Source organism: Manduca sexta, chromosome 11, assembly GCF_014839805.1.
Source record: "Manduca sexta isolate Smith_Timp_Sample1 chromosome 11, JHU_Msex_v1.0, whole genome shotgun sequence".
NCBI classification, from domain to species: Eukaryota; Metazoa; Arthropoda; class Insecta; order Lepidoptera; family Sphingidae; genus Manduca; species Manduca sexta.
In genome coordinates, this window is record NC_051125.1 from 2128700 (window position 1) to 2152517 (window position 23818).

A 23818-nucleotide genomic window follows, 5' to 3' on the forward strand; every position below is an offset into this window, starting at 1 on the left:
ACTAGCAGCTCGTGCACCTACACTGTAATGGTACCTTTACTTTGATCTACTATAGGTACACGTTAGTCAAGTAATATTATTTGATTTAATTATAGGTTCGTGAAGATGTAACATACACTCCAACAAGAAGAGGTGTAGACATAAAGCACGTGATCAAGGGCAGTTTCACGGTGCCTTCCCAGTATCACTTCACGATGGAGACGCAATGCTGTACCGTCACCTATTCCTCCACTGCGCTGGTGGTCAGAGCCGCTACGCAGTGGATGGACATCGTCAATGTGGCTGTAGCGCGGGCCTTAAATATAAATGAAAATGAGTAAGTGTAAAGTACATTTGACAACTTTCACGACGTGTTAGAAATTGAAACAACTGCTTGTGTTTTGTGGATTAATGGGAAGCTCTCATGGTAATTTATTTATTTAGTAACAGACAAAAAACAGAATGCAACCAAGAAATACATTTAAGAATTTACTAAACTACACTATATTCCAAAACATGTGTCCTGAACCAATTCAGACAAATTTGGTAGGCAGTTTGGCAGATACACGACGTACGATTTCTATATTAGATTTGGATTGGACATTATCTGTGTGTGTTTTTTTTGTACCGATTCGGTGAATGTCCCATTCGCTGGACCCACCACTATGTGGGTTTAACTAAGTCTGCTCTTGCTAATTGATTACTGTCCCCTTATCAACAAAATAAGAGGAATTATCAAAGATCAGAGCTTGAATAAAGGTACATAGCATACCCAATACCTAATATATAAAGCTGAAAAGTTGTTGTTTGTTAGAACACGCTAAACTCATGAATAACTAAACCGATTTTGTTTTTTTTTTCACTAATAGGAAGCTACATTCTCCCTAAGTTCTATAGGCTACTTTTTATCCCGGAAAAAGTTTTTCACGAGAGCGGTGCCGCAGGCTTAAGCTAGTATATAATATTAATAAAGTACCTACTAATTATATGTGCAAACATGTAGTTTTTACAGTATACCCGATATCAATATGATTGTCCAGGGTAATAGTGGTAGTGCCGCGGCTCGGCGGCGCGTACGGTGCAAAGGCGTCGCGCTCGTCAATGGCGGCGTGTGCGTGCGCACTAGTTGCTCACAAGCTGAACCGTAGCGCGATGCTTGTCATGCCACTTACGACCAACATGACGGCGCTCGGCAAAAGACAGCAGTGCGAGTGCTATTATGAGGTAATATAATGTGATTTCATGTACCGCTGTAGGTTTTACCTGGTTGAATTATTCGTTTAAAACCCTGTGTATACTATGCATTGGAATGTGTTAATAGCGATAGTCTCTTAAGTATAAATCGAGTGAAATCGACATACTAAATAAAATCCTGATATTCCAGGCCGGCGTCAACGACGACGGTGTGATCCAGTACCTAGACGTACAATACTATTCAGACTGCGGATACAACTACAACGATACATCAACTAGCGAGCTAGGGAACTCTATGACTAATCTATACGACAGTTCTACTTGGAACGTCAAGGGTTACAGTGTTCTCACTGATATGGCTGGAGCCACTTGGTGTAGGGGACCAGGTAAACATTAACTAACTTTATTAATATTTCCCATCACCTAAAGGTGAGAATAATTGCAAATAGTCAGGTATTCTATGAGAAATTTAGTATTTCGTTGATTAAAATTACACATAATATTTAGATTGAACTGTACTTGCCAACAGACTACAATAAAATGGAATGGAAATAATTTTCCACGCTTCCGATTATAATACTGTTCCCTTAAAAGAGACCGATCTGCTGCTCTACTGATTTTATTTGTCTGCTATAAAAACAACTGCTTTATTTCAAATTTCTCAAATAGGCACAACAGAAGGCGTTGCGATAGCAGAACAAATCATGGAGCACATAGCAAACGCGACTGGCAAAGACTCGGCTGACGTCAGAACAGCCAATATTGCGACACCAGTTAGCGTAGTTAAGGACATGATCTCCACATTCAAAGAAGAGATTGATTATGTCAACAGGAAAACTGCTATAGATAAATTTAATAGTGAGAATGCTTGGAAGAAGAAGGCATTGAGTCTATCGGCTATGGCATGGCCTTTAAGTAAGTAAAATTTATTTATTTTAGGGCCTATTTTACAATGTTCAAGTTAATGTTATCTGCCAAGTACCTAGTTAAAATAGATATAAGCACAGAATACTGAATAGTACTAAATAGTATAAGACAGTTAATACGGCGTACACTCTTTTGTTTACCTTTATTTGGTAACATGACTTTTCTATTTACGCAGATATTATATTTAACGATTGGCGTTTACTCAGACATTGTAAAGAATCCCTAATGATAATATATGATATTATACTCGATAATCTTTTCTAGTTATTTTGTTTTAATCTAAAAGGTTGATGGCACGCATTTTTGTAATTTTTCTCTTCCAACTCTGGATATACAACTGTTTAAATAACACGCAAAGAAATTTATTAAATAGGAACATTTGGTCTACGGTGGAGGTGGAAATCTTTATTATGTATTTCTAATAATTATCAACGCCCTTAGGCGCTACGATGTCGAAAATTTTATATTTTAGTTACTGAAGTCGCTGAAGTTGGTAAATTTCTGAGCAAAGACTATATCTGCGATACTTTGGCCTCTAAAATTATGAACAAAATGCTTTTAAATCTTCAGAATACTCCTGGAACTTCCCTGTAACAGTATCTGTGTACCACGCAGACGGTACGGTAGCTATATCTCAAGGTGGTATCGAAGTAGGACAAGGAATCAACACCAAAGTTGCCCAAGTCTGTGCTTATACTCTCAACATACCACTTAATAAAGTCGTGGTGCATGGCAGTGACAGCTTTGTTTCTCCAAACACGATGGTTACTAATGGCAGTATGACGAGTGACCTCGTAGCCTACGCTACTGTCAAGGCTTTGTAAAAGAACTGCTGAGGAGATTCGAAGATGTTAAAAAGGATCTGACCGAGCCCACTTGGGAGGAGGTCGTTAAGGCTGCTTTTAATAAAGGTATGGTAAAGTTGTCTTATATCAGTTACTAGGTGCAGGAGTAGATCTGTTATACTCGAGAGTCTGTCATAGAATAAACGCTGTCGCAATATTCTATTCTGCTTGATATTTCTACTGTCAAGAATTACTGTACAAAATTTATTGTTTTGGTTTTCATAGCTAATGTAATAATTGGACATCATGAAATTTAAATTATATTAATATTTTATAATTCAACATTCTGTGTCCTAATTTTAAGTGTAGTTTATTTAGACTTATCAGTAAATTATTTTCTTTTAATTATTAAAATTTACAGGTAAATAAGCTTCAAAAATTCTTTCTTTTCTAGGAATAAACTTACAAGCATCACACATGACGTCTCCTCTCGATGGACTAGTAGACTACGACGTATATGAGTATGCGTATCAGAAGTGGAACTAGACGTTCTCACTGGAAACCACATCCTCACCAGAGTTGATCTGCTAGAAGACACGGGGATCAGCTTAAATCCAGAGATTGATGTTGGACAGGTGATGCTAACGCTATAATAACTTCCCACATAAGATGTATGTCTATACTTTTATTATTTATTGCATAAGTAGGTACTCAGGTTATGCCGCTCCGCCTGACCACCGTTTCTATTCTTCTGGAGCAAAGAGAAGGTCGGCGATTAAGACTATGCAATACCTTACGCCACTGCCGCTCCATGGCTGCGGCCAACGAGATGATTATCTCTCGACAATCGAATTAATTATTTAAATCCAGTCTTGAAAAACGACAGATATTCCATCTGGAAGCCGCTTCACTTATTACTAAGAGTTGTGGAGGCTTTTAACCGACCTTTGCCTACCTTAAGCATTTTTTTTTTTGGTCGTTTATAAACTATGGTTGACTTATATACTTCCAGATCGAAGGCGCCTTCATAATGGGCGTCGGTTTGTGGACATCTGAGAATCTGATCTACGATTCTACGGGCAATCTGCTGACCAACAGAACTTGGACATACAAGCCTCCTTGTGCCAAAGATATTCCTGTGGACTTCAGGGTGTATTTTAGAAGAAATGCACCAAATCCTGCTGGTGTTTTGAGGTCAAAAGGTAGGTAAATAAAAATATTAAGTATGTTGTTTAGTGAGAACTATCAAATATCCAAATTGTACGAAATTATGCTTTTATATGAATGTCAGTGAATGAGTGAACGATGAAATATATTTTTTAAGTAGAATAAATACCTACTGCCGCAATAGCAACGATTCGTCGTCATTAATTTATGGCCGGCCACCATATTAAACATTACTCGCAGCTTCGCCCGCGTTCTGGGATAAAAAGTCCCGCCATATATTTTCCGGGATAGAAAGTAGTCTGTATCCCCTTCCAGGGTCTCAAACTATCTTTATACCAAATTTCATCGAAATCCGTTGAATAATTTTTAAGTTTTTCGCGTTTAGACAGGCAGGGTGGGAAGTTTGTTTTATAATATATTTTTAGAACTTTTTAAGAGGAACAATTCTGCCATAGATGATTGTTGCGTAAAACCAACCAGTAGTTCCCGAAATTAGCGCGTTTAAACAAACAATATTTTCATCTTTGTATAATAGTATAGATTCCTTCCAGCGACTGGTGAGCCCGCGTTGACGCTAGCGGTGGGGGTGTCACACGCGCTGCGGAAAGCGATCCTCGAGGCGCGCAAGGAGTTCGGATACAACGACACCGAGTGGCTGCATATTGGTAAGGACTATAAAATCATCATTATTGAGTTTAGTGCCCTGGAAACCAAACAAACAGACAAGTTAAAGGCTTAATAGATATAGGGTAGTCATTTAAACCAGTGGATATAGCTGTTAATTTTTTATTTGAACAACAAAATAATTTACAAAATACAGAATATTATTTTAGTTAGCAATCCTATGTTGATATAATCATTGTTAGTAACTTTAGCTAAGCACTGACTATATAAAACAAAATAATTATAAGAAAATATAATGACTTACGAAAGGCAGACTATATGGCATTTGTATCTAACTTAGGTGCTGTAGGTAGATATGTTTAACTGAGCGTCGGATACCTAGTAGGTAATATATTTTAAACTCTGAAATCTATACCAACGATATATCAATATTTACATATTTATACCTTTATAAATCACAAAGCATTGTAGACTATGGGACTTTATATATTCAATCTCTTGTTCAGCAAACATTGACAATATCTCTACATTGTCAAGAGACCTACAATACCGGAAAAATCATAGACGCGCTACCAGCATAGGAAATGGAATCTCCATAAATTAATGTAATACAGACCGGTATAATTTTGTGTCGATTGGCAAGGGTAAGCCAACTCGTCAGTCGACACTCTATCTGGACCCTACTCTACTTACCATCAGGCGCTGTATGGTTACTTTACGATGCTGGTATAATACAGTTCGGAGGGGTTTAACTAGCCCTAAAAAAATCTCATCAAATTGTCATACCAATTGCTGAGTATGACACTAGTACATATTTCAAGCGGAAAAACAGAAGTGCTCGTTTTCCCTGATATAGCCTACCCTTGATAGTAAATTGCGTGTTGATGTCATTTGATTAAAATGTTATATTGTATGAATGTTATTTTCAGATACGCCGTTGACCGTAGACAACATCATGAAAGCGCTATCTATTAAATATGATAAATTTAAACTATCTTAGACAGGTAATAGTTATAACTACAAAGGGAACTGAAGAAAATAAACATATGGAACGGTTTTATATTTTATTTTTAGTGTGTTGAAAAATAAATGGTTATAAATTTAATACCTTAGAATACATTGTTACCAATACATTGTTATATTGTAAACTATAGTCAGCCTCAAATTTATGAATAAGTAGATAAAGATCAAATGTATGTATTACAAGGAAATTAGCATGGAATAGCTTCCTTTCGACTTATGAATACATTAATTTGAGGTTGAGCGTACATTAATATACATTTATATGTAAAAATATATTTCCAAGATGTTTTTATTGAATAAATATTCTGATGAAAAAATATAAACTTTTATTCACCAAAATATATATAGATATTTGTAGTATTTTATTTATATAAACATACATATAAAATTATATTATATATTACTGTCAATACAAAGTTGAGCACATAATAATATTATTTAGTACATAAGTTAGAATATAATTTATAGATTTGTTACTAAACTTAATAATATATTTATTTATATTGATAAATATAATTAAAAATACTGTAATAGAAACTAATATAAAGACTAAACTAAGATGTAAAACTGTTCTGGTCTCCAAGATACAGGCATCGCCTAGTTTGGGGCCCCCTGTTAATTAAAGTTTAAAAATTCTGTTTAAGCACAAACAATTTTAGCATGTGAATAATATTATGTTGTCGTTTACTGTTGTGCCAAATAAAGGTTTTATTATTATTATTATTAAAAGGATACATAATCAGAAAAATAAACAGAAATAGCACAAATAAAACAGCAAATACGTTTCGCGAATTTTTATTTCAATCTAATATAGTTAATACACATAAATCGACTGTATTTACAAGAACTATTTGTATAATGAAACTTAACAATACATTGAAGACAACCAGAAAAATAAGTGGCCACACGACACCCCGATGGCATGAGTGTTTCTTTCATTCGTTCTGTTTTATATATTATTATAATGGGGGATCAACCTAAATCTATTTTAGAGGTATCACTTTACATGTCAAATGTTTTTAGAATGAATACTATTTGTAAATATTCACCTCGACATTAAATTAAACCCAGGTCTTCGACGACCTACATCTAGGCTGACCACAAGGCAGTGTTAACTACAGGGTGCTACAAAAAGTAAAAAAAAATTAAACGTTGCCATAAACACGACCTCTATTAATAAACGAATTCCTTTTGCCAGTAACAATATTTAAAACGAAAATCTATTAGTAAAACATCAGGAATTGCAGCTCTCGATTATACAAGCGGTTAACATCAAACTTGTCTATGGAGATAGCGTACCTTGCCCACCAACGTTTTTCGCAGTATACGGGTGTAGTCGAGAAGTGCGTACTTTTACTCACAATCAATAACGTATGCTCTATTGTGTTCCGGTTTAAAGGACATTGTATCCAGCGTAGTTACTGGCCGTTATGAGACATCTTTTGTCACAGTGACAAGCGCAGTGAAGTGCGCAAGAACATATATTTTTTTTAATATTTTTACATGTGCTAAATAAATCATAATCATATCTTAAGTTTCGACAAATCATATATTTGAATTACTAATAAACATCAAGTCTGTGATAATTGAAGTAATCTTACATTTAAATTTTACTAACCAGAAAACAGAAGTTTACTTCAGCAATGTTATGTTTTTAAATTAAGCCAGGTATCCTGCGACAAGCATTTATCAAAAACCCCATTCAATTAATAAACTTATACAGTCTTACTTATAGAAAATTATCAAAGCTATGCTTAGTTAAAACACAAATTTACTAAATCAGCTGAAGTCAAAACCGGCAATCTTGCCTCTTAATAAGGTTTAAAGTAGGAAACCGGTGATTTTTGACAGCTATTTAAGCAATTCTTAGCCACCTCTTAACGCTAAGACAAGTTTATAAGTAAGATAGTTCAATTCGATACGACGCAGAGGTGATTTTATTGAAAGTAGGGTCTACCACATGGCTTCAGAATACCCGGAATAAGCAAAAAATATACATTAATTTCATATAAAAACATTTAAAGTAAGTATCGGTTAAAAGAATGTCTGAGGTTGATCATTCCATTCCTGGGGGAAGCGGTTCCACAGGATTGGGAGCTGGAACTGGCGCCGGAACTGGCATCGAACCAGGAGTCGGGGACGCATATTGTTGTTCAGGCTGTTCATAACAAAAAAATAATATTAGAATATATTATCTAATCTGTAAACTATACACACACATATGCCGTATTTCTCGAAGGATAAGCGGAGGTGTAAGTATAGCACATTTTTCGCTTGTGCATTCCGTCTCATGATGTGATAGGGGGCGAGCCTATCGTTATATTGGACTCAAATTACAGACTTTGGGTTGATATTGGTATAAAAAACTCAATATCATTTTTGTCTGAGCTGGGATTCCAACCCGGGATCTCAGGGTGGTTACACTACGCACGTATGTATTTGCGATATAAAAGCAGTAGCTATTCGTGTAAATTATACTGGAGTATTTATTACTATTAAATGTTTGTGTTAGATTGCTTCCATGCTATAATGTGTAAAAGTGTTGCAGCAATTTTATCTACGCTTCGTGTCAGCTCAACAATATTCTAAAAATGATTGCAGAGCATAATCACTGTTCAGACCTCCTGTTCCCTATATCGTTGAAATTCCACAAAATCATAAACCAGCCCCCCTCCGCCATCATCTTTGGTACCTTTGCCTAATCAAACACAATGTATTTTAATTTACATGGCGGATTTTAGGGTGTAGAATTGTGAAATAGCAAGGATGAGAAGGGATTGCGGTTGGTAGTGAGTGTGTGTGTGTGCCGCCGGTAGCAGTGTGTGTAGTGTGTAGTGTGTACTACCGTGAGGTGTGCGAGCGCGTGCGCGAGGTGCGGCGGCAGGAGCGCGATGTGCGGGCGCAGCGCGGCGCACAGCGCAGGCGCGGCGCGCACGGCGCCGAGCGCGGCGGGCGGCAGCAGTGTGTGTAGTGTGTAGTGTGTAGTGTGTAGTGTGTACTACCGTGAGGTGTGCGAGCGCGTGCGCGAGTGCGGCGGCAGGAGCGCGATGTGCGGGCGCAGCGCGGCGCACAGCGCAGGCGCGGCGCGCACGGCGCCAGCGCAGCGGGCGGCAGCAGTGTGTGTAGTGTGTAGTGTGTAGTGTGTAGTGTGTACTACCGTGAGGTGTGCGAGCGCGTGCGCGAGGTGCGGCGGCAGGAGCGCGATGTGCGGGCGCAGCGCGGCGCACAGCGCAGGCGCGGCGCGCACGGCGCCGAGCGCGGCGGGCGGCAGCAGTGTGTGTAGTGTGTAGTGTGTAGTGTGTAGTGTGTACTACCGTGAGGTGTGCGAGCGCGTGCGCGAGGTGCGGCGGCAGGAGCGCGATGTGCGGGCGCAGCGCGGCGCACAGCGCAGGCGCGGCGCGCACGGCGCCGAGCGCGGCGGGCGGCAGCAGTGTGTGTAGTGTGTAGTGTGTAGTGTGTAGTGTGTACTACCGTGAGGTGTGCGAGCGCGTGCGCGAGGTGCGGCGGCAGGAGCGCGATGTGCGGGCGCAGCGCGGCGCACAGCGCAGGCGCGGCGCGCACATGCCAGCGCGGCGGGCGGCAGCAGTGTGTGTAGTGTGTAGTGTGTAGTGTGTAGTGTGTACTACCGTGAGGTGTGCGAGCGCGTGCGCGAGGTGCGGCGGCAGGAGCGCGATGTGCGGGCGCAGCGCGGCGCACAGCGCAGGCGCGCGGCGCACGACGCCGAGCGCGGCGGGCGGCAGCAGTGTGTGTAGTGTGTAGTGTGTAGTGTGTAGTGTGTACTACCGTGAGGTGTGCGAGCGCGTGCGCGAGGTGCGGCGGCAGGAGCGCGATGTGCGGGCGCAGCGCGGCGCACAGCGCAGGCGCGGCGCGCAGCGCCGAAAGCGCGGCGGGCGGCAGCAGTGTGTGTAGTGTGTAGTGTGTAGTGTGTAGTGTGTACTACCGTGAGGTGTGCGAGCGCGTGCGCGAGTGCGGCGGCAGGAGCGCGATGTGCGGGCGCAGCGCGGCGCACAGCGCAGGCGCGGCGCGCACGGCGCCGAGCGCGGCGGGCGGCAGCAGTGTGTGTAGTGTGTAGTGTGTAGTGTGTAGTGTGTACTACCGTGAGGGTGTGCGAGCGCGTGCGCGAGGTGCGGCGGCAGGAGCGCGATGTGCGGGCGCAGCGCGGCGCACAGCGCAGGCGCGGCGCGCACGGCGCCAGCGCGGCGGGCGGCAGCAGTGTGTGTAGTGTGTAGTGTGTAGTGTGTAGTGTGTACTACCGTGAGGTGTGCGAGCGCGTGCGCGAGGTGCGGCGGCAGGAGCGCGATGTGCGGGCGCAGCGCGGCGCACAGCGCAGGCGCGGCGCGCACGGCGCCGAGCGCGGCGGGCGGCAGCAGTGTGTGTAGTGTGTAGTGTGTACTACCGTGAGGTGTGCGAGCGCGTGCGCGAGGTGCGGCGGCAGGAGCGCGATGTGCGGGCGCAGCGCGGCGCACAGCGCAGGCGCGGCGCGCACGGCGCCGAGCGCGGCGGGCGGCAGCAGTGTGTGTAGTGTGTAGTGTGTAGTGTGTAGTGTGTACTACCGTGAGGTGTGCGAGCGCTTGCGCGAGGTGCGGCAGCAGGAGAGCGCGATGTGGGCGCAGCGCGGCGCACAGCGCAGGCGCGGCGCGCACGGCGCCGAGCGCGGCGGGCGGCAGCAGTGTGTGTAGTGTGTAGTGTGTAGTGTGTAGTGTGTACTACCGTGAGGTGTGCGAGCGCGTGCGCGAGGTGCGGCGGCTGGGGAGAGCGCGATGTGCGGGCGCAGCGCGGCGCACAGCGCAGGCGCGGCGCGCACGGCGCCGAGCGCGGCGGGCGGCAGGCGCGCGACGCCGCTCACGGCCGCCGGCAGCAGCCTCACGCAGCACTTCACCCAGCCCTCCCACGCCACCTTGTTCTGCCACACCTGCAACATATATTCTGGTTATTGACACGTGCTTCGCTCCCGTGTTTATAGTTTTTCCGGGATAATGGTCCCTTTATATGACTCTCTGGGATATAAAATAATCTACACCCCTCCTAAAATCTCAAACTATATCCATACTAAAATTCCACAAAATCTATTCAATACTTTTTAAGTTCATCACGCTTAGCAGACAGACAGAACCAATAGGTTCACCAACACTTCATTGCTGCACCATCAGGCTTTGGAATATTTTGTTTGGAATAGGTTCCTTCCACCATAGCATGAAGAAGCATCTCAGTAGGCGGGCATGATTTTATCAAATGACATAAAATAGGCATCTGTAGCCAATCAACATTATCTATCTGTATGACATCACGCTTAGCATCAGGTGCAGGCACTTTATTGTGCTTGATTTAAAGAAAAAAAAGACATATACAGCAAAGAACTTTGTTTTATATTATGTAACAAAGTATATACATTTCTAGTGCTAAGAGATAAATCTCAGTGACAGGACCCCATTTCTAGCAAGGATATTATATATTACATGGCTTGAATTATTACTTTTTGCATCAACAATTTCCAGCTTAAAATCTAGGTGTGTGAAATTTATACACAATGTTAATTGGTGTTTGTGGATTTTCACATTAAGATTTTTTTTTTATTATGTTTTCATAAATGAACGGACCCTGGATACAAAATTTCATTATATTAATTAAAAAAAAGCCAACTCAAAAATCTGTACGAGCTTAAAAGGGAATTATGTACACTCAGAGATGCCCACTGTTTTGGGTATGAGCAGACCAAAGCAGCACAAAAAAAAGATCGCGTCTTCGTTTTCATATAAAATTTGTGTTAGAAAATAAAATATCCAATATCACTTTACCCGTCTAAGGAGGCTTCTTACATACACTTTTATATAAAGACGATTTTGACCCATAGCAACCTATACGAGGAAGTTCTTGTGGTGTTAAATAACAAACAAATTATCAACTATTTTCATTAAAAGTAAAATCACTACGATTACTCTCGAGTGTCGATGCGTATATTTTTTTAGAAATTTCGTCACACACTGTACCTACTTAATTGACGAGATGAGGTTACACTTCGCTGTTCACCGAAATTATAAAATTAAATGCATTCACAATAAAGTTGATGTGAATTATATTTCAGGCCAGCACCGGTTAAATGGATAATTTTCAAGCAGACGTATTCCAAAAACTTGTCTTGTTGGAGAAATATGTTTAACATCAACAATACAACTAAGGTAAGCATGGGAGCATCCAACACGCCAATTAGTTTTGGATACTGATGTAAATATCTTATAAGTTTCTTGAAGTCAGCCGTACATTTCGCACCTCTCGCCAGCTAGACTAAAGTTTTTGATTTGCGTGATAACCTCACAAATTCGGCTATTCTCACCGATGTAAACTTTTCACACACTTTAAACCATCACGAGCTATAATTTCACTAATTTTAAATAAATAAAATAAACCTAAACACACTCTTAAAAATCTGTCAACGGCTCAATCAAAACAAATAACTGGTGTTGCCAGTTCCGAAACAAAATTTATGCTGAAAATGTGCCAAAAAATTTACGTAAAATTATAATGCAAAGTAAAATAATTATGTTAATACTAAAAACATTAGATATTCATTATAATAATTTGATTATTCGTTTAAATAAGTAAGGAATATTAATAAATTCCACTATAACAGAAGTTAGTTTAAACACTTGGCAATGCTGAATTTTATACATTATCTATGCAGGCAAAAGTCTGGATTATTTTTCAGTATTGATTGCTATAGACACTTACTATATCTATAAATGTGTAGTAGAATTGTAGCCGTATTCTATCTATGAGAGTGAGTTTTTATTAGAAAAAAATATTCGTCAATTTACCGTAAAAATATGGTTATTGTTCCATTTTTAATTTATTGTACTTAATTATATATTTTTTGGACAAGCCAGACTTTTGGGCTTCCATTAAAGAACCACCAATAAGAACAATAATTTACCTCTTTCTCAATAAGCAACTGCAGTATATTCAAAACGAGTGGTGCCATGCTGGGATAGAGTGTAAGAGCTTGCAGTACCGTCCGCATCATCAGCACCGGGATCTCGGGCTCTTCGCACAGCCGCTGCAAGACTGCTGACAGTACCTAAAACATACGTTTATAAAAGGCTAGCGTCGACTCGAATCGAGTCACAGCTCGCCTGATATATTTATAGCCTATTTTTATAGATATATGTTTACGAATAGATTTCTTTTGCAAACAGGCCGACATAATTATGTCGTCTGGCAAGGGGTAATCATATCTCGCCAGTCTATCCGAACCCTACTCCACTTACTATCATCTGCAGTGCCCGTCACAGCCAGTTTGCCATGCCCGTTTAACTTATCAAGTGTTATTCGTTTGTAGATATACAATATAGAATCTTACGTCCTGCGTATAAGTCTGTTTTTCAGCGAAGCACATTGCAGTAGCCTTGATGATGTACTTGAGGTCCGCAGTGCCAGGGTCGATGAGGTGCAACGCGACCAGCAAATCCGTCGGTGAGACTGCAAACAATGAGAAAATAAAAAAGAAAAAAACAGAATTGAACAAGAGATAGAAAGACAAAACAAACATTTAATATGATGGTCACAAAAACAATTAAACTCGGGAATATCTTTCAAATACGGGTAAAATATATTCAATAAAATACATTTAAGTCCACTTAATATCGCCAGAAAATAGAGGAAAGCGCTTAAAATGTATTTATACGTATACATTATTATGAATGATCAAAATAAAAGTCGATATAAAAACAATGAAAATCAAATTGCTCATTATAACATAGTGTCTCTATTATAGCAAAATTTCTAGCAATGCCTAATATAAGCGACATATGTATATAAGACCCGTATGTTCAGATACATTTTAATACTAATACTCACATACTGCAGGATCTGGAAATTTAAAATTAGTTTATGAGACTGTACTTTTGATATTGTAGTCATAACTTTTCAATATATTCGAAACGAAATTTAACACAACAAGGATATAAGGCAATAAACTTTATAACGTTTATGTTTTCAATAAGAATCCTCGTTAAAATTCTGTATGTATATTCCTTTTTCAGATAATAACCAAAGATTGGCGAAATGTTAGTAACCACTCTATAAGGGGCCGTTCAAGTATTACGTAACACAATTTGTAGGGGAGGGAGATCTTGTTAAACGTCACGATACGTTACAGGGGCGGGAGGGGGGATTCGTACAACGAGTTACGTAACAATGTATTTTTATTTAAAAACAATAACAAAGGTATTTTGCGAAAAAAAAATGTAATTTTAGAGTTAGAGACTTACCCGCCCTCACACCCACCACTACAACTCCTGTAAACCAGGATCAGCAGTGGCACGCATTTTATGACACCGAGCAGTGAAGCTCGGCGAGTCTCAGGGAAAACTAATATGCCATTATCCCACAACGAAATTAATCAAATAGAAAGATAGGAAGGAGTTGGAAATATTAATTGTCCACTTCCCTCCAGAGCAATGCGGGTGACAAAATCATGATGTAAGGAGGCGATTTAAACTCAAGCATAGGGACGTTTACAACTAGATAAGCTAGTTATAAAGCACCACGGATAAAATTAAATGAAAGGGTCCTATCACATGAGCTGCTAGATTTGATTGCAATAGGCATGGCAAAAACGCCGGAAAGCACGGAAATTCCGTCTAGTCTTAACAAGGTCCATAACATACAACCCTAGATGTTATTTGCATACTGTTTAACATGATGTTGCGCTCTTCATGCCAGAGACCACACTCCCAAAGTACGTGATGAGCAGATTGTTCAACTTCGTAACCAGGTGTAGAGCAAGGGCACGCAGGAAAATCAACCAGCCTAATTTTAAAGTTACATAACTTTTTGAGTGGGGACGGCGGCGCTAATTTTAGAGTTACATAACTTTTACAGTTACGGCGTACGTTACGGCGCGTAACATGGGGGAGGTTCAAAAATCTTCAAAAATTGCGTTACGTAATACTTGATCGGCCTCTAATTTAAACAAATACCAAGTCCTGTATTATTCAAAATCGCCTTCCTCGATAAATGGGCTATCGAACACTAAAATAATTTTTCAGTCTGAACCAATAGTTCCTGAAATTATCGCGTTCAAACAAACGCTTGAGCTATAAAAGTATAGATTAAAAACAAATAAAAATCATATCATTTACCTGGTGACCGTTCTTCGTGCATATTCTGCAAGCCGAGCAACTTGTTGAACACTTCCTTGACGACCACTGGGTTGAGCTTTATCAGTTTCGGCAGAGCCGCCAGTATCTTAAACAAAACGTTTATAAATCAGACCGATACATTAGCATTTTTTTTATACATACATACATACATACATAACATCACGCATTTTATCCCCGAAGGGGTATGCAGAGGCGTGAGTAGGGCACCCACTTTTCGCCAAGTATGTTCCGTCCCATGATGTGATAGGGGGCGAGCCTATCGCCATATCGGGCACAAATTCATTTTTTTTATAGTGTACACATTTCTTTCCATAATAGGAATATAGATGATATAACTCTGATAATTTCTGAAGGATGCATCACTTCATCCGGTCTTATATTTGGAGTATACTGTACTTAACAGATCTAATGTAGTAAAATAATCAAAATATACAGGGTCATTATGACATTGCGTTACTAAATGAAACATCATACTTATCTACTTAGAAATAACACTTTACAATAAGTTAGGCCGTAGATGTAAAATAAAAAAGGTATAAATTTCAAACTAAATACATATTAATAAAAAGTAATTTCAATTATAGGTGCCCTAATGTCAGTACTACTACTCTAAGTGAATTCGTTGCAGCAACATCATACTTTCAGTCAGAAATACACTCACGCACACGCCATAATCGCCGTAAACTACTAAATGATCAAAAAATCAGAAAACTAAAACTAGGATTTTTGGTGTAAATATTCGTTAATAATAGATGATTTTTGGCACATTATTAGCAAAGGTGAAGACGAGTACGTGGTTTCTTTTAATAACGCAATGTCAAAATGTATAATGCTTACCTCCTTCTTGGTGAGTCCCGTGAGGACCGGTATGAGGAACCTGACGTCGGACACGCGCGTGGCGTACAGCTCACGCACGCGGGACACCAGCTCCGGGGACGGCGGCGCTGCACATATTACACAGCATTACATTATTATTAGGGTTTTTTTTCTCTATTTGCGCTACCAAGAGGCATGGACGAAATTTTAGTGAGGCAACAAAGTGTGTATAATATTTTTTATTTTTGTCGTTTCTAGCAAGGTTTAGGGGTACACCCCTAATATAAAAAAAAATATCATAAACACCCCTAATACAAAAAAAAATATCATAAAATAAATATAAAAAAAATATATCACATTATGATATATTTTAACCTATGATTAAAACGATGATGTCACTGATTATAATCCGAAGCATTTTATCAGTTGAGCGACTCGAAAATGTTTTCATGTTGCTTCTTAATAACAAACGATATTACTTTTCTGTGAATACAGCGGTGATTCCATCGCATCTAATGGGATTAAGGGCTTTGATCTTAACTGATTATTCGTTGTGTACGATGGTGTTGCTTTTGAATAGTTAGTAAGATAGTACATACCTTTCTCCGTGAGTATGTGCACGAGTCGCGTGAGCAGGGTCTCGGCGCCGCGCGGGCAGTGCTGCAGCAGCGCGCGGCAGGCGGGGTGCAGGCCCCCGGGCTGGGTCCCCTGGGTCCCCTGCGGCCCCTGGGTCCCCTGCGGCCACTGCGCCGCCCGCAGCGGCCCCTCGATGGCGCGCAGCACGACGCGCTTGGCCTCCGCGCCCGCCGCGCCGTACACGCGACCCACTTCCACTATCAGCTCTATAAATGGAACCAAGTGTAATTATTATTGTTATGTAACTTTTAAGGAAAATAAAAGAAGCTAAATAAGTTCGCAAAAAAGTAATAAATTTATTATTACATAACACAATATGTTAAATTGTTTTTGTTTAGAACTCATTTCAATATTAATCTAGAGTATGTTTGTTAGTTGATCTATTTTCAAACAGTGCAACAAATCGACAATAATATATTTGGGTAAGTACAAAATAATTTGATCCCAAAAGTGACTATCCGCCATTTTCAATAAACGATCCCTATAGCTATTTTTTATCTATCTCAAAAAAGGACCAATCAGAACAAAGTATTTTTTGACATTCTTACAAATGAGTTATTTTGATTGGTTCATTCTCGGAAATGGATTAAGATTGAGAATAGAATCGTAAATAGTATACTTAGGTATACTAACAATTTTGTGGTCGATAAAGCAATATACAGTATTTCTAATAAAAAAAAAAACGATATTACCTTACACCCACAATTAGAAGAAAACAATTTTTGTAATGCAAAATAAACAATTAACTACCTTCATTCTCCGGGAACAGCGCCATAGTTAGATTCAGACAAAGTTTGTAAGCGTCATCGTTCCACACGCGGGTGTGCCGCGGCATCACCTCGGTCGGGGGGATCGGCAGAGACATAAAACCGAGGTACAACAGCGCTTGCTTCTCAATCACTCGGCGGACGGACTCCGTGCCCCGCTTGTATATCTTTACGGAGGCCTTCAACGCAAACTCGCGGATTTCTTCGTTCTCGCTTACTAGAAAAAAAAATACAATTATTAAAACTTCTACTTTACAGCATTTTAGTATTAAACAATTTTTTTCCAAAAACGTATACACAAAACCAACTAGTGAAACTAGTTTATAATCTATCAATAAAGACACTAAAAAGACTATAAAAAAAAAATCCCTTAGCAAATGTTAAAAAGCACTTATTACTTACACACATGACACAGGAGTGACGTGACATATTTATGCGCACGCGGCGGCCTCATAATACACAACTCTTCAAGCAGTTCCAATGCCAACATCGCCACTTTATCTTCAGTGACCAAATGCTTCAGATAATCCACTGCCTCTTCAGTAACTACTGGGCACTCAGAATACACCTTTCTCAGTAGCAAGTCTTTGCTTGCTTCCATAATAGGATCCCCCCTTTCTGCTATTTGAGTAATCAAAGCACAAAGTAATTGGTTATAGTTCTGGTCGTGTTTTTCATGCATTTTTGGCTGTAGGGTGACAGGGTGACGATTAAAACCTTGCATCAAAGCATACTCTTCGTATAGCCACGAAAGAGCTAAATCAATTCTATTAACAGGATCGTCTAGTATGTAATTTAGTATCAATTCCCGTATCTCTGGCGTGTAACTTGATGCGAATATTGTTATGAGTTTAGCCCGGATTTGCGACGCACCCCCTATAGCCGCTTCTTTCTCCGCTCCCAAGATCCTTTCCACTGCTTGCAGCATAAGCTTCTCTTTTATATCTTTTGGTATCGGACGTGTTATTTCCTGCAATTTAAGGAACTTGACTTTCTGTTTTAACTTCGGAATGGTGGGAGTTGGTGGCACCGACGGTTTCTCTTTGTCTTTATTGCGTCTTTCTTCGTCTTTAAGATATTCCTGCCTAGTCTCCTCCATAAGCTTGGAGACTGCATTTTCCTTCTGCCTTTCTGCTTTTGTTGATTCTTGTAACTTAGCTACAGCGTTCTTAAGGGTTATTTTCTCTTCTTCTTCTCTTAGCAAAGGTATTTTTGCCGCAATGTCAGACAGCAGCGGTTGTGGCGGCACCTCGGGCTCGTTTTTGATCAGAGCATACGTTAGTTTAGCTAGATGACGCTTTTGGACCTTGGTGCCTGAGTTGGGTATCGGATTGTAAAGGCTCGCGAAATTGCTTGGCATTTCGGTCGGTAAACAGTTCAATAAAGTCGACATTACAAGATTGACTACGTTATCAACATTGTTTAGGCCTTCGAAAATAGTGTCTTCAGTGACTATTGGAGCTGACTTGGAAGCTCCTTGACTGCTGTCATCGTCAAACAAGGTAAAGTCACTTCGACTATTACTGTCGCTTCCCTGGCTATTACTATGCGGAGAGTCAATCCTCAACCTCTTAGCAGGAGTGTCACCATTCTTGACGTCACCAACTCTCTTGTACCTTCTGTCTTTGGGCACGAGTTTGTTGATCTCTTGGGCTGACATACCAATATCAGCTAGCAATTGAGTTAACTGGGGAATCATATCCGCTGAAGAAGGATGTCTTATTAAGTTGACGATTAACATTTTCAACTGTTTCCTCACTGAGTTTACTTGAGATTGTGATAAAGTTGGAGGCAGGGTGGTGTGGAGGTCACCCAACGCTTGTATGACTCTGGGCATGTATTTGGGTCTGAATTTTGCAAGTAAGCATAGTGTGGTCATACAAGCCATCAAGTTTACGCTAGATATGTGTTGGGAGTTGTGGAATTTCACTAGTAGCTGAAAGATATGTCTGAAAAATAAATAAACAATAGATATAATTAATATAATCTTTTATAATATAAAAAGCATATTTCTAATATTTAAAATAATTCAGTTAAAAGGTATAATCATATTAATATCCAAGTGCTTGTTAAAATCTTAATATAATTAAAATTGAATACTAAAAACAAAGACAGTAACAACACAACATATCAATCTACATCACAGGGAAACTCACTCAGACTCCTCTTCAAGTGCATGTCTGTTTATGAAAGGCAGGTGGCTCGGCAGGTTGTCGAGGCAGAAGTCTTCCTCACCAGAGCCACTGGGGCTCTGTAATAGCACCACCTCCTCCAGGAACTTTATTGAGTGTGTACGGATACCCTCATTGTCACTATCTATCATGTTTAGCACTAATAACTGTAACAGAATTTTAATTCATAACTGCTGCTGCTCGCCATCTGAACTATTAACTGAAAACTTGTGAAATGTAAACAAAGGCCCTCTATTTATATTCCCAGGGCAAAAATTTGCCAAAATATGTTAATAATCCTAGACAAAACCAAGCAATATGCCTAAATTTTCATTCAAAAATGTTCAATAATTGCTATGTTTACTTCTAACGAAAACTCAAACTTTTTGAGAAACTGACATATTATATATAATATTAATAAGATTATACATTTTTTTTTTATAAAATTGGGTTCATATACCTTGTCAAATACTTTAATTCTCTTTAACAATTTAAAACCCAAGAACAACACCTCAAACTATTTAAAAAGTTGTGTGTATTCTTTGTGTATTATCACTTGCTTTAACAGTGAAAGAATACATTTGAATAAACCTGCATACCTGAGTTCTCCAGAAGAATTTAGAAGGTATGTGAAGTCAGCTAATCCATACTAGGCCCGCATGGTAGACTAAGATCTAAAACTCTCTTAGTAGCCCGTGCCCAGCAGTGGGACAGTATATAATACAGGGCTCTTATATAAATTTGAGATTATAAATTTACCTTCAACTCCTTAAGGTTGTCCCAAACAAACTGCAGCTCGGACAACTCTCCATTCTCTTTGCAAATCCATAATAGTGTATTTCTATAAACAATACTGGCTGCCTGGATGGCTCTCTTCTGAACAGCTATCACACTGTCCAGCACCAAGAGCCGGAGTTGGCTGATGATTTTTGGAAGAAATTGTGGATGGTTTTTGCTGGAATAAAATGATTATTATGAAATCGGCAAACAAAAACACTTCTAAGTATCCACAAAATTGGAGATTTTTTAAAGTACCGAAGGAAGTTAATTTGTGTCCAACAATAATTCCACTTGATACTTTATAATTTTTAATAATTAACTTATTTGTTAGGCCGAGGATTTTTTTTAAATATTCAATGTATTAAGGATTAATCAATTCTCATAATCAGCCACATGCAGTCTAATCCTGAATGTAAATTCCGCCTAAAGATTGCCAGAAAAACTATAAAATCAAGTCATTTTTTAATTTCTGGCATAACGTATATATACTCTGTAGAATATTAATATACAATCATAGCCCCAGAAATTAAAGGAAGTGTAATATGTCATTTCTCTGCTATTTTCCTGCTTTTTATAGACATTATGCATCATACAGGGCTGTGAGAAAAATATGTATGTGTTGTTATTAATTATGAAAAATATGTATGTGTTTGTATTACTTTGTTTGTTGTAACTTTATTGAATATGTCGGCGTTGTAGTTGTATAGAGTGTGCGGTACAAAACACTCGATGTCCCAGGTTCAAAAAGCCAGGTCCGACGCGCCGAACGAAAAATCGCGCGTGTGTTTGCATATGCTAAACCACGATAAATCTGAGGTCGATTGTTCCCATTGTCATTCAGTTATTTTTATTGTGATTTGATCCGCAGAGGGCGCACCTGCACCCCTCTCCGGGCGCCTATGCTGCCTGACCCCTCCGGGACACATGTGTAACAGTGGCGAAAGGTAAAAATTTTCCAAAAAGGAACCTAACATAACATATAGGTGGTAATATGCATAAATACAGTCTGCAAATTGTTCTGATGATAATTAGTTTCTACATAAATAAATAAATAATAATAATCATAATAATATCAGCCCTGTATTATATACTTGCCCACTGCTGAGCACGAGCCTCCTGTACTACTGAGGGATTAGGCCTTAGTCCACCACGCTAGCCTAGTGCGGATTGGTACACTTCACACACCTTTGAAAATTCCTATAGAGAAATTCTCAGGTGTGCAAGTTTTCTCACAATGTTTTCCTTCACCGTTAAAGCGAACGATAATTCACAAAGAATACACACATGATTTTAGAAAAGTCAGAGGTGTGTGCCCTTGGGATTTGAACCTGCGGACATTCGTCTTGGCAGTCCATCCCGCACCGAACTAGGCTATCGCTCGCTTAAATACATTTATTTATTTAGTAAGGTACACCAACAGCATACATATCCTTGCCACTTATGGTTATCACAACTACAAAATAGCCTACATGAAACACTACTATGATCCCCTCATTTCATCCCACCTGTATCAATAACATTTTTCCCAATATATTTATACTATATTTTATTTAACGTATGAGTGCATTAAGGACTGCCTCGGTGGCGTTGTTGTATTGCACGTCCGGTACAATAGCGCTCTGAGGTCCTGGGTTCGAATCCCGGGTCGGGCAAAGTGATATTTGGGTTTTTCTGCTCAGTATCAGCCCGGAGTCTGGAATTTGTGCCCGATATGGCGATAGGCTCGCCCCCTATCACATCATGGGACGGAACATACTTGGCGAAAAGTGGGTGCCCTAGTTGCGCCTCTGCATACCCCTTCGGGGATAAAATGCGTGATGTTATGTATGTTATACAGAGTGTATCAAATTCAGATTTGTTTGGATTGATGGGCGGAATAACCTCATTCGGAACTTAAGGGTTTTTTTTTACACCCTGTACCTCATATTAGTTGATTGTTAAGGTAGGGCATTGCCCCACAATGCCACCTGACCCTAGCTACAGCCCTGACAGAATAAGTAGCTACATTTCTTAGCTTGTATGAAAACATACCGTTTATAATGTTATCTTTAGTTTATTAGTGTTTTATCAAATGAAATTGTTTTGGTATCATTAGTCCCAAAATGTATGAATAGTAGTTATCATTTTTTTCTTGCTTTCTTATCTGTACTATATTTACTTTGATATCTAGAAAAGTTGTAACAATGTATATTCTGCTGGCATAATGTATCTTCCCGAACCCAACATACAAGAGTAAGCCTATAATAAAAAAAAATCTGAAGTCAAGCTTTTCCTATCTAAGACTGATTTACCTGTGTACCTGATGTACCTTATCATTGGAAAATCTAAGTCTACATAAACATTTGAATATTACAATTATCTAATGGTTCATCAATTTGATGAGCAAATAGTATTATGTTCGGAGAACATTATACCCGATGTAACTGAGTATTGGATATTGTGACTTTTCATCACAAGACATTTGACATTTAGTGCTTTGTAATTCTTAATTGAATATGTTAAAATCATTTGTGGTGTTCATCAATATGAGCTAATTGTCTAATCAATATAGAACTAGACTGACCATCAAATGATAGCCAAAACAGGCAACCACAAGTTTTAATTTGACCTATCTCACCTTAATTCCTCTATAAACCCAACCACCTGCTTCTTTATATCAGTTGATTTATCACTGACGTAGCTAAGCACATTCTCCAAGTGTGTGGGCAGCATGTGAGAACACTGATGCAGCAGTAGCTCAATGGATTTCCGAAGTAAGTCAGCTTTCTTATGCCCATCTGACATACCGGTCTCATTCAACCAATGCGCCAGCTGAAAATAGCAATTAGTGAAATAAAACACGTTTGTAGTATAAAAACATTTATTAACACACAAGAAAAATGGGAAATATACATAATTCTTCAAAAAATTCTTGGCGCGTTTCACGGTATGCTACGCACCTGATTTTGAGCGGCGATATTACTGTTTTGTTGAAACTTGCTCGCCATTTTCGTGTATTCTAATGTCTTACAATTAAATATAAATAAATTGTTACATTCGCTTAGATTTGTGTTAAATTACAACGAAATAAATCCCTAAATTGCATCTTCTACCGCAACGTTTCCAAAGCTAATAATACAAATAAAATTAAGATGGCCACATGTTACAAATCAAATATGTGACAGCAACAATATTCACATTGTATGAGAGATTGTGTGACAAAGAAGTTTAACATTTTGTAATGTCACTAAATTTAGACGGATTATAATATGACATTACTTTGACGTAAAGCTCAGTGTTGTTAGTAAAAAAAAATATAAATTTTTCGTGTCACTACTGTGGTCGACGTATATCATAAAAAAAAATTAAAACATATTCTAATATTATTATGTTTTTATTTATTTCTTTAAAAAGTATCTGGTTGTATTTTGGACACTTTTTGTTGTTAGGGGAAATCCATTTTTTTCTATAGATAAGCGATAAAACGAAAATTAAAAAATCATGTATTTAAACCCGCATTCAAGAAGGCGCGGCAAATTAGTCAATGATCGAACGCCCCCACCTGTGCCCCGCACACGTTGCCAAATTTTTTTTTTCAGTGGTGCCCGAGGAAAAACCCTTATTTCGCCCAAATGTCCAGGATTTTCGCCGTGTTTTTCAGCGTTAAGGCGATACCTCAAGGTCCATTTTCATACATTTTGTTTCGGCTTTAATCTGGGTAACTAAACAAGTATTGGCAAGTAAAGAATTTAAATTCACGTCTAGTTTGTGATTAGTTCTCAGTTCTAGTTTGAAAATGGACCTTGAGGTAT

The 23818-nt window shown here is 39.4% G+C and overlaps 2 protein-coding genes across 2 annotated transcripts; one reads left to right on the forward strand and one right to left on the reverse strand.

Annotated features, from left to right (window-relative positions):
* Positions 1 to 98: 98 nt before the first annotated feature.
* LOC119189005 (xanthine dehydrogenase-like) lies at positions 99 to 5712 on the forward strand. Its single transcript, XM_037437492.1, is given in 11 exon segments — positions 99 to 316; positions 1020 to 1203; positions 1364 to 1559; positions 1843 to 2088; positions 2671 to 2918; positions 2921 to 3011; positions 3340 to 3402; positions 3405 to 3520; positions 3898 to 4087; positions 4604 to 4717; positions 5606 to 5712. Coding segments are annotated over 11 exon segments (1641 nt in total). The 5' UTR covers positions 99 to 194; the 3' UTR covers positions 5677 to 5712.
* Positions 5713 to 6478: 766 nt separating this feature from the next.
* Positions 6479 to 23194, reverse strand: LOC115447188 (symplekin). The gene is made up of 13 exons (XM_037437460.1): positions 22967 to 23194; positions 22645 to 22838; positions 20007 to 20202; positions 19233 to 19414; positions 17479 to 19025; positions 17060 to 17293; positions 16273 to 16515; positions 15695 to 15801; positions 14837 to 14942; positions 13054 to 13172; positions 12628 to 12771; positions 10410 to 10611; positions 6479 to 7857 (listed from the first exon to the last, which is right to left on the reverse strand). The coding sequence occupies exons 1-13, from the start codon at positions 23012 to 23014 to the stop codon at positions 7853 to 7855; spliced, it is 3327 nt and encodes a 1108-aa protein (XP_037293357.1). The 5' UTR covers positions 23015 to 23194; the 3' UTR covers positions 6479 to 7852.
* Between the last annotated feature and the right edge of the window lie 624 nt (positions 23195 to 23818).